A 12,044-nucleotide genomic window follows, 5' to 3' on the forward strand; every position below is an offset into this window, starting at 1 on the left:
GGAACACTCCGCAATTATCAATTTACAAGATGGAGACAAACAAAAATATCTGACTTTACGCCACTGACTTGTTTTCTGGATAATTTAGACCATTCAATGACAATAAAAAAAAATGACAATATTCTCAAGTCGCTCCATAACAGCTGGAGTCTACATGGCTGTTACATTAAGGTATGGAATTAACTCTTAATACTCTGTCACCATATTTAAGAGGGGTCATGAGGGGATTGTTGCATAGCTTGAATTTTTGAGGGCATTTATGTCCAAGAATACAGTAATTGGTCATTCAGGGTTTATTATTATATAATAGTATGACCCTTTGTGTCAGACCGGTCTTTTTATGGGCTTTATGGGCTGAGGGATAAACGGAGGTATGAGAGAGGTATGTTCTCTTATTACTGGAACCCAAGGCTGACTACGACCTGAGGAATGCCAGTGTGTACTTGCACTGTGGGGTGAAAGCAGACTGGGCTGGTGAGCGCAGGGCAGGAGACTGTGGCTGGGGGTGGGAATGGGGGTAAAATGAAGATAGATACACATGGAGAGGTGCTAAATAAAAAATAAATCGACTTAAAAATTGCTTGTAGATTCTCACCCAAGCCATGTGTATTTTCAATTGTCAGTAAACCAAACTTAAACATTTATCATGATGTTAGGCATGTGGACTCTCACATATTTGGCTGTCTCTGCTGGTAACATGCTGTAAAATGGTAAGAATCAATAACTTTGTAATTCTAAAAAGGCATAAAGAGAGACTAGTAGCATTGCTGGATAATGCAAGTACTGGGAGGCCCATTTATGTAGCCTACATAAATGGGCTAAGCAATGCAATGGAGTGTGCAGTCAAAATGACAGAGTTGTGGTCAAAACAAGGTTATGCACCCCCTGAAATTTGAAATAACGTGGACGGTGCCACAGTTACGAAAATGCACCTTCATCAAGGATTGGCTTAATGTAGAGAAAGTGGAACAACTGGCCGATTCTGGTGGGGGTTTTTTTTTTTCTCTTTTTGGGGGATGTGGGGAGCTGAATTTTTCTACAGCGCCACTAAAGTACTGGAGTTTTGTGGTGTTAGAAGGCTGAGGATGTGGTAGGTGAGTTAGGGCTGTTATGGTGAGTTTTGGGGCTGAGATAAGGACTGGAGGAGGGAGTAATTACTAGGGGTGAGGCTAGGGGTCCAGGGGAGGTTTTGGGAAAGGGACAGTATCTTAAAGCCGAGTAGCTCCAAGGCTGAGTGCTCCGGCAGAGTTGGGAAATGTTTTCAGTAGCAGCTCAGGCAGCTTAATTACAAAGATGGTGAAAAGGTAGGGATCAAAGCCTCGCTGTTCCCTCTGTGGCATTCCTCTTCTTGGTCTGTTCCTCTCTGCCAAACAGGTCCGCCTCAGCGGGCACCATCCCTGAGCTGGCCAGAAAGTAGCCGGATCTCCGAGAGGCCGGCTGGCAGAGAGTACAGGATAAAGAACATTCCTCCCCAGCCCAGTGTTATCACTTCCCTTTCACTAATGGCATAAATCGGGCCGCACAGCGGAAAGCGAGTGCCCCTGTGCCGTGTCAAAAAGTACTGAGAGGAGACAGAGAGGCATTTCAGTTCAGCTATGCACTTCTTCGGTGGTAAATATTTCATCTCTGGAGCTGGTCTCATCCGCTCTTTCCGTCTCTTCTCACTCATGTGAGGTGTGCTCCATGCCAGGTCACTGAGTGCTTTCCACGGAAGAACAGAGCAATGGAAAAAAAAGCCTTTCCATGATGGTGCTGAAATGCTTAGGTCAGAATCACTGATGCAAGTGAACCAGAGCATCTGCTTGCAGTAAAGTTTCATATAACAATGTGAAGTAATGTCTGATCCATATTAAATGTTACACAGCATTGCCCATCTCATGTTAGACGAGTAAGGATGTGACATAGTGGAGTAGGTTTCTTTGCAATTATTACATTGACTTTACACAAGGTTCCTGTTTCAATTTCCACGACACTGAATAATTAAAATGTTATTAAGCAGGGAGATTTTCCTAACGACATGACAGGTAAAACTAGACCCAAGTTCATAACTTGTCACCTCTTCCTGACAAGGAAAGAAAAAAAGAACAAGACAAAAACACAACAGGAAAAATATCATCCACCTAATCCAATGTGTAATGCCTAATGTCATTCGCCCAATCAGTAAACAAGCAACAATAATAACGGGTATATGTAGTTATGAATGAATGTCAGTCTTCTTAGGCTTTGAACCCTAGTTTGGTGTTGATCAGTCAAAAACATTTTTTTCAAGAAATTCAAAATGGTTGAAAATCCAATATGACATACAATGATGGATATGTGCGCCAAATTTCATGTCAATGAAACCTCTGGTGTGGGAGATTATTGCTTGTTGAAAATGTTACTTTTGAATAATTGCAATCAGTATAATTTCCTAAATTACAAGATGCATCATTCTCCCAAATTCCATCTAAAATCAGACCAATGGTATCAGAGATACAGCAAATGATGGACAGATAGATGGACAAACAGATGGAGACCGATCCATTGTCCGCCCTCCTGATTTCATTGTGGGGGGACACAAAAAAAACAAAAAAGACCCAGAGCCCTACTTTCCACCACCCACTACTTAGTCAGGTGATCCGCCTCATCCCCCAGCTTACCACAGAGATCATGGATGACGTCCAGAGATGAGGACCAGGAGTAGCGCTCCATTCCCACTTGAGTCAGAGAGGATGGCAGTGTCTCCAGCTCATAGGCACCACGCTTCTTCCAGTACAGGAACATTATGACCTCTTGAGCTTGATAGCAATAAATGTCAAAACTTTACCTCAGCTGCTTTCAAATCATTTCCCTGAAACTGAAGTTAGGCTCTCACTCCTCCCACAGCGTCACTTTTCGAACTGATCAGCCTAACCTGCCCCAAAAAAACACATCTGAACTTCTCCAGGCAACTTCAACAAAGCCCTCTCATCAACCATCTTTTAAAAATGCCAGTCCAACTCAATTCTAAACTCTGCCAACTGCCAATGTGTTCATTCAAAAACTCCACCTGCACAATTACCTCATCCAGCTAAGGTCACGAAACACTTGCTTTGAACGTTCCTTCCAAGTCTGGGTCCTTCCAATCCAAGAGAGCAAAAAAAACAGCTTCCTCTCGAGTAGAATCCATTACATCTCAGAGGGATCACATTATTGATTCTAAACCTGGAATAAGCTTTACCGATGCCATCCGGCTTTTAACAGGCAGACTTAAGTAGACAACAGTTTGATAGGATTGACCACAACTCAACCTTTCCACTAACCTCCTGAAAAGACTGATACATCTCTCTGAACCAATCCATTTGACCACAATCCTCATGCTCTTTCGACTTCTCTTCCTGTCGATTCAGTAGAGTTTTCAGTCCCAATGTAACCATCTACTGAAAGCCCACCCAAAGTGCTATCAAGCACCAAATACTGGCCTCTTCTAATCCATTTAACTAACCTATTCCTGACTGATCTATAGACTTCAAACTGTCAAAAGGTGTTGCAAACTTATCTCCACAAGCAAGTGAAATTCCCTTTGCTGTTGCCTTCCCTGAGCCTCGACTTTATCCATGGTAAACGTTCTCAAACTGTGTAAAACTTGAGTGTGAGGCAAGCTGTTCATGTTAAAGCCCTGTGTAGGATCTGTGGACGATAGGGGGGCTTTCGACCCACTCCATCAGACAAGTGTTGTATTCATATAGAGGTGAGTTGCATGCTGGGACGGGCAATCTGGGCCAGTGGCTTTTGGACTGGGTGACACAAAGATCTCTTTTAAACCTCCTCCTACATCCAGAGTGGACTTGCTTTATGTTTTGCGCAAACTGTAAAAGGCTGACATTTTTCTGCATTCATTAGAACCCGCGCCCTTTATGTCTCCCGAAAGATTTATTCCTTTTTATGAATGCACCAAGTCTGCGATGACTGGGCTCAGCTATTTCTGTGGAGGTACAATGCACACATTGGGAAACAACCGTGCCTCTTGGAGATGAGAAAGACCCAATGATCTAGATGCTGAACTAAGACAATACGGTCTACTTTTCTAATGTCGTTGTAAAACAGTTGAAGGGTTAAAACCACATGCAGTTAGATATCTCAAGTCAAGGCATAATATTTTCCCCGATGTTGCTTAAAGGTTGATGCACTGCTATTATGCGTCTAAAATGGGAAAAGAAATACTGTGAGAATGTGCTGCGCCGGCCGGGGGAAGGGAGGGACGTCGTCACACACAACGACCCAAATGTCCAATTTTGGGATAAGAAATTAGAGGGTAGGATGGGAGCCGGTTTGCTGCTCAGCTCTGGGCTTTGCAGACATATGGTAATAATCTGAACCAGCTTTGAGCATGCGGCTTCCCTTTTAATGAAGAGAGCAGTCGTGCAGCATGAGAACTAGGCTGCAAATACAAGGGCCAATTTCCACCTACTGCAGAAACAAAGAGGGAACCAGAGGAGGTACTGGGGCAGCCGCCCTTTCATCGTGTCTCCGTCAGATCACGCTTTAAGAAAGACAGTTTTTACAGGCATCTCATGGCCATAAACGAGCCTACCATTGTAATGGCACTAGTACTGGCATTCAAATGTGTTTTTTTGATTTGGTGTGACCTCACCCACAGATACATTATCTATTTATCAAATATCTATCTTAGGAAAATAAACTTTGCTATATCAATTCAGGAGAGTACACTATAACGAAAACACCAGCATAAATTCTTTCCACGGTGAAGGCTTCTGGCAGCTCTGTGTTGGTACAGGGTGCATTTTCTGGCATGGTTTGGGTCCAGTCATCTGTTAGAGAGCCAGTCAGAGTCTGATCCCGACCAGGATGCACAAAGGTGAGACCATTGTTTCCATTGCCAATTCCAAGTATGAAACATTGAGTATATCTGTCAATACAAATATTGGTGCAAACTCATTTTTTCTCTTAAATTACTACACAGGTGTTAAGAAACCAGTTGTATGAATCCATTCTGCATGTGATCATTCTTATCCTTCTGCAAACAGAAAGCTCAGTGCTCAAACTGCAATATAATGACGCCACTAACTACCCTTCCATAAAAGGGAAAAATACATTGCCAAAAACATGGCTGAATTATTCCACACTACTTATTTCTATTAACTCCAGTTCACAATGACATTTTGTAGAATTTAACTTTATTCAACTGTTGCTCTCATATTAAGTATGTAAAAAATGTACTGTAAACATAGGTTTTAGCAGCATTTACAGCATGTCTTTGATTGAAGCAACTTATATCAATGGATCAGGTTTTTCCAATACGCCATCCAGCATTTTAAGCTAATATCATCTCGATACCAGTGCTCAGAATCAAATCATGTACCTCTCAACAGAACAGTCCCAGGCACTAGCCCTCATCCCGTGATCCACTCTTTCCTGATGCCAGCAGTGCCTTCAAGGATAACAATTCCCCTGCTGACAACTTATGGGTAATCACTCACTTGTTTGAAAAGCATAACAAATGTTGCCATCAGGCCTTTTATGAACCTATTCAGATATTTATGGGAGCTGTTGATACAGTGCCAGGAACAGTGTCTTCCACTGCCATGATGGTGATAGAGGGAGCAGCTGATCCCTCAGGATCATTATTTTGGAGAAAAGCGTTGGCCTTGTCCTTGGGAAATGAATGCAGCAAACGCATACCAGTAAACACACCTTACACCAGATCAAAACCTGTATCACAAACAGGGTTCTTCACCCTGGTGTTTCCAATATATTTCCCACACCCTGAATATAGAAAGAATTAGATTATATTCAAGCACTTCTAATTTAAATTAGTGTGAGGACCGAAATAGCAGGTGATACCTCCTAGTAAGCCCAGCCTGAATGAATTGGCTTCGCAATAGAATCACACTCACTGAAGTATTAATGGGGTGTTGAGAAATGAGCTTTTGAGCGAGTGCGGGTACGACTAGACTGTAAATGAGTCTGTACCAGTGTGTGTGTGCGCACACTGGGGAAAAAGTGTGTGAGTCGGAGTGTTGACAGAGAGAGTGCAGTTGAAGGCTTGTGCGTGCCCATGTGGAGGAGGTTTGGGGTTATATTTAGCAAGGTGGCCCATCAAATAGGCTGAGGTTAACCCTTCACCAGCAGACGAAGACTAGGAGTTGCTGGAGACTTTTCCGCATTAGTGCCCCATGTAAAAGGAAAGACAAATATGTTTGCAAATAATACAGCACAGAAATGTTATTGCCCAATGCCCATATAATTGGTTCATTGGTTCAGCTTCAAATCACATTTCTGACAAAAAGAGTATTAAATATGATACAATTATTTAATTTTTAGGTTTTTTTGCCTATTTTCTCCCATTTTTTCATTGCTAATTCCCAAAAAAAAAAAAAAAGGATGTATTGATTATTATGAGTACAGCCTGTGCCTGGTAATTTATCCGTCAACATTACTGCTGTTTTGCCGCTGAATGACAATGCAACAGGCAGCAAGCCTTGGCGTGACAAAACTCAGCAAGTGAATGGGAATCTCTGTCTAATGTAAAAATACACACCCAACTCTACAACATGTGGATTACATTTGACCCTTATTCACACAAACATGGGAGACCTGTGACCAGATTATTAACACGTAGATATGTAAAGTATTTTAATATTTTGTTTCATTGGTAGTCTATGCACTGAGATCTCAGCCATCAGAACCTTTACTGCAAGAAAAGGGTGTGTAGGACCATCCCCGCCAAGTAAATCACCATCAGACATGTAATTTAAAAGTGCATCCTTAAACCAGCACTTCAGAGGGACAAACAACCACTCTGCAACTTGTTGATATGAATAATCCCATAATTGAAACAATCTGGTTCAAATTGCAGGGGGGGCTGCCCTTCAGAAGCCCCCCAATAACAGACTCAACAGAAATCAAAACACTTATTCCATGAAAGTACGGTCATTGTCATGTGGAAGGCTGCAATGTCCATAAACAGTCATTTAGCCAGGGTGGAGGTTCAACGTGTGGAAGGATACATTCAGAGATAAACATTTGTCATTATGTTTCAAAAGTTAAAGAAGGTGTGCATGTGTGTGTATGTAACCTCAAGACAGAGCATCTAATTATCCAATCCACTGTCTTAAGAGGAGCAGCACATCACTGGTCCCTTTACAGCATGATGGGGTCCAAAGAACAGACAGCAGTGACGGTGCTTTAGTTATCTTAAATTAATATCTAAATGTGTTTTGAATGAACAACCCGTTTGACAGATGTGGTTCCACAACTTGAAACAACACTTCGGTCAAAATGGAAACTGACCAATGACCACATGCACAAGCCCATTCAAGATTAGGGATTCTATAAGCAAATTCAATTAGACTTAAAATGCAAAGCAGAGCCCAATGGTTGGTCCTCTGTCTGATGATACAAAATAGCTGAATACAAGAAGCACAGAGAATACCCCTTGAGGCAAAAAGGCAGTGCACCATCTGCAATTTGAACCCAAAAAACATGTCTACTGCCGTGAAGCGATGGCCAACAAAAATGAGGCTAATAGCTGCACAAAGTACTTAGAATAAGGGTAAGAGGAGCCGACGACAGAAGAGCACTAGAACAGTATCGGCTTCTGCAGCCACTTCCAAGGGTCCTGAGAGTCCTTTTGTAAGAGTGAAGGATGATGGGGAAAGAAATGTGAGAGAGAAGGAAAAAAATGGCCTCCAGCTGTGAGCATATGTTTATGAAAATGACTTCATCGGTGACTGATAACAGTGGAACTGACGTTGCAGTGAGGTACTGGTTTACAAGCTGGGAGAATGACATCTTCCCACAACAAACCGCAGACCAATCATATCTGTGTACTATGATATTAATGAGTCAGAGCCACATTAATCTTACATAGCGCTGTTGGGTCCCACCAAGTCACAACAAGAGCTAGGACTACAGCCATAGTGATGTGCCAATATTGGTCTTCACCGAATAGGTCAGTGTCAGTATATGTTCCCCTGATAAAATGAGCACAACCCTTTACAATTGTTAGTGTTAGTTTAAAGTAATTTAAACAGGATTTATTCAATTTTGGGCCCTGGGCTGAAAAAGTGTAAGAACCCTTTGCTGTAGGGATTTCCACATGCAGGACGTACAGCAGAAAACTGATGAGATGCTAGGAGGGAAATTAACATTCTGGCAGACAGAAGGAAGAGGATCAGAGAGTCGTTGCATCGGTGCGTGTTGACTTGTTTTTCCATTACATTCAATACCACATATCACATTCAGTCACGAAAAAGCAAGCTGCTTATAGTCAAATTACAAGGTGTAGAAGTCGTCACTGTGGGGCGAGAAATGGTTGCCTCAATTTGAGCAGCCTTTATTGTATTGTAACACCGATTGCATAGTCGCAATTACCACTGCAGCAATTAAAAACTTATTACTGAGCCTGTTAACAACATCAAGTGTAGTGTGGAGGGAGGTGGCCTTAATAAAACAAATAGAGGGCGTCATGCAATGAAATTGTAATAAGATGAAACCGTCGCACATAAAGCTGAGGTAATTATTCTTCAGCAGTGACAGACAGGAGAGAGAAACAAAAAAAAAGCTGAGCAAATTCTACCACCAGAGCCCATGAGGAAAAGACAGAAAAGTAAAAGGGGGGAAAGGAGAAAGGAAATTACTGTAGAGAAAAAAAAGTGGAACAATGGATAGACAGTCTGAAGAAGGAAGTTTGAACTGTAACGAGCCACGAGCCAGGCCAAAATCCCTAACACACACACACACACACACACACACACACACACATATAAACACCCCATGGCATATGCACCCAGATTATACCAGTCAGGAGAGGCTCAAATTTTGTAGCCTTATGGCTTGGAAGACTGAACACTCCAAATGTTCCCTCAGAGCTTTGCAGCTTTTTCAGATTAAAACCCACACACACTCTGTTCCAAAGTTTCTTGCTGTCCCCCATTGTCCCCATTTACGATGAGTGACACTTTTAGCACCGTGATAGTTAATCAATCAGGAGGAGCGGAGTTTCTATCCTGTGTTTTCGTTTTTTTGGTGGTGGACAGAGACCAGACGAGACATCTGCTCCCAGATTAGACCAGTGTGTTTAAGACAGGCTTAAGACTCTGGTGGCCTGGAACATTGAAGGGTTCCAGACTCAACCAATTAGGGCCGCTCAACTTTAACTCCATGCTTACTTCACTCACTGTACTTAACCATGGGCTGCCAGCACTGCATAGATCTACAGCATACTTACACATGCAGAGCCTACGGGGACAGCTGAAAACTGAGCTTGATTGTGTTCAAGTCCAGATATCACAAAGGGAAATTTCATTTTGAACCTTTGAATTATGTGCTGGGAAAGAGGGGGGAAGGGGGAGAGGGATGGGGGCAGGTCTGGAAAAATGCAATAAATAGTGCTGGTTGGAGATTTACATGAGGTATAAGATCTATGATGAGTCTATGCTGAGTAGTCCCAAGAGTAATATGCTCTTCATCACCAGGGAAACTTTGGGATCAGAGCATGCTGTCCTGTCTGACTAAAATCTCAGACTGAAATACTTCAGCTTCCAACTGGGATCATTTCCTCAGGTCACTTTGCCAAATCTAGTCATTAACTGGATAGTCTGGGCCTTGGTGGCTGTACTGGTGGAAAGCATGAAGCAAAGATTATAGTGACTGAGGATCAAAGTCATGAGGGCTGCTCTCCCCTTTCCCTTCCTTTCTGACTTTAAAAGGCTGGTTCAACTTATTGCACAATTGAGAGTGAATTACACCGGTTTCTCTAGGTGACACCACGTACTGGCACATAAACAACAAAGCACGCTGTGACTAATTGTGTGACTGATGCTGACTTAGGCATGACTAATGAACCTGCAGGTTTATACTGAATCCGATCCAACAGCTTGCCAAATTAAGCGGCTGACGGTGTATAAGATTATTTTTTTTTTGTATAAAGAAAACATTAGCAAGACAAGTAGATGGCTTCATAAATTTTTACTTACTGAGTCGTAATCGGAGACCCAGCCAGCTCCTTGGTGGCGATTTGTGCAGAACTGAATTCATGGTCCACTTGTTTGGCACCATAGATGCGTGCAAGCCTTAAAAATCCCCCCCCGACACCTCTTCACAGGTCTCGTCTGTCGGTGTGGCAGGCTCAATGCTGGTTCCCCCGGTAATATTCAACAGTCGACTCTATGCCATTCTCACGTTCTCGTCATTTATCCTCATTTCAAAAGCTAGTGGAACCCCTTTCTTAAAAAAACAAAAACGCGGTGCGCTCTTAAGATCTGCTCGGTGGCGAGTACAAAGCTGCAGCTCACATCACGGCGAAGAAACAGAAAAGAGTCGCCCCCAAAAATATCATTCCCCAGTCAAAACACAGCGCAAAATGAACGGGGGGTGAAACAGCCGAATGAGGTACAATGGCGAGCTGGACGCCGCAGTAAGCTGGAAATAACCTGTTGCTGGCTGCACACAAGCGAGAACAAATCTCCTCGACGTCCACCGAAAACGTTGCCTCGGACTTAGTGGAGCTCTGTGCGGCTCAAGTATGGGAACGGGATACTAATAAAAGCCGTCCCCGGGGCCTCTAACACGGCTGGTCCGCCGTTGAAACCCCCTGGATCAACTTTACTCAACGCGCTGCTGAAGTTGAAGGCATTTTCCCGCTGCCTCGTCTCGCCGTCGGCGGTGAGTCCCTCTCTGATCAACCAGCAGCTCTCCTCCATTCATTCAGACAACCTGGAGCTACAAAGGCTGGTTGCAGTTTCTCCGCGCGGTGACACAATGTGGCAGCTAGAGGCGCCAGAGACGCGCGTGCATATCTATATATAACAGCATAGGCCAGGGGTTCCATAACTTTTCCATATCAAGGACCCCCAAAGAGATATCTATCATACAAATTGGTGAGATTTTGCCCCAAGGACCCCCATTTGAGAAGATGATATGGCTTGGTATAGAATGATATACCTGTCTGTACTGTAGGTAGGGAGAGAACCACAGTGGGAGAGTGAAAGCTATGATCCAAAATAATCATCTTTGTTCATTCATTCGTGCTAACTTGTAGGGAGGGAAATGTCAGTGAAATTAAACTATTCCTCATTTTGCTGGGGACCCCCTGGAAGCCTCTCAAGGACCCCACCTTAGGAACCACTGGCATACGCTGACGAATAAACTCATAACTGCAAGCCCTGCCATCTGAAGACTCAATGAACCCAGCTGGAGAAAGTAAAAGTAAAATCCAACTCATAATGAGGTTTAAGAAATAGGACATTGTTATTTTTGTGTGACACTTATTTGTGAAAATAGTCTAACCATGGCAGTAAATTGCCTGCAAAGTGTGGAGTTACATTACTCCCATGCATTTTTGAGCAGAGGATGCCAAATTTGAGCGGTTATAATGGCACACTGCCGCTCCATTGTTCCTTTATTCAGCATAATCTCAACAAACTTGCAGTCACTCTTTCAGTATAAAGTTGTACTGTTTGCCTGGGAAAACAACACATTTAGAGATTTGGGCAGTGTGGCACAGATAAATAACTTGAGAGAAATAGAGTTGTCACCAAGGGTTTGTGTTGCCACCAGCGGCATAGCATTGGACAACCTATTATTAACCATGAGCCTAGAATAAAACCAGCAAGGCCGAAGTTTCTGCATGACTGTGTCTGTTGGACAGGTGCTCTCCATACTTTCTTGGATGATGTTCAGGGCCTTAACCGGATCAAAAGCCTCAGTGATTCTGCCAGGGGCACTATATGAGGAATATTCATTTTCTGAAAAATACCCTATAGCTTTCATTTTTTTGAACAGCAGTAGGACTACCACTCTATTCGTTTTGCTTTACGAGAAGTGTATTAATTTCAATAAATTAAGCACATGCTTTCTCTCCTGTTGATATTTTGAGGAGGAGGTTTTGAATAGATGTCAGCAGTCCAAATGAATCTGGAAAGTGAAGACATACTGTATATATTCATTCAAAACCTCTGTGACTCGTTTTCCAGTGGCAAAACAAATAAATCTAGGCAAAGGCCTAACAAATTAACCAGAAGACAACACCCACATGCAACTGTATACCTCCTTTTATCAGC

General features: G+C 42.9%; 1 protein-coding gene across 1 annotated transcript in view; it reads right to left on the reverse strand.

Moving 5' to 3' along the window:
• The window catches only part of plekhg5b (pleckstrin homology domain containing, family G (with RhoGef domain) member 5b), a 56,660-nt gene extending 46,183 nt beyond the window's left edge, over positions 1–10,477 (reverse strand). The window contains exon 1 of the mRNA XM_071541901.1: positions 9,960–10,477. Coding sequence (XP_071398002.1) covers positions 9,960–10,041 — 82 coding nt within the window. The 5' untranslated portion in view covers positions 10,042–10,477. The remainder of the gene's footprint in view (positions 1–9,959) is intronic.
• Positions 10,478–12,044: the final 1,567 nt, after the last annotated feature.

This window comes from Centroberyx affinis, unplaced genomic scaffold (genome assembly GCF_046629955.1).
Source record: "Centroberyx affinis isolate AG114_WGS23_722 - 3 ecotype Tasmania unplaced genomic scaffold, CSIRO-AGI_Caff_v1 ptg003969l_1, whole genome shotgun sequence".
Classification (NCBI taxonomy): domain Eukaryota; kingdom Metazoa; phylum Chordata; class Actinopteri; order Beryciformes; family Berycidae; genus Centroberyx; species Centroberyx affinis.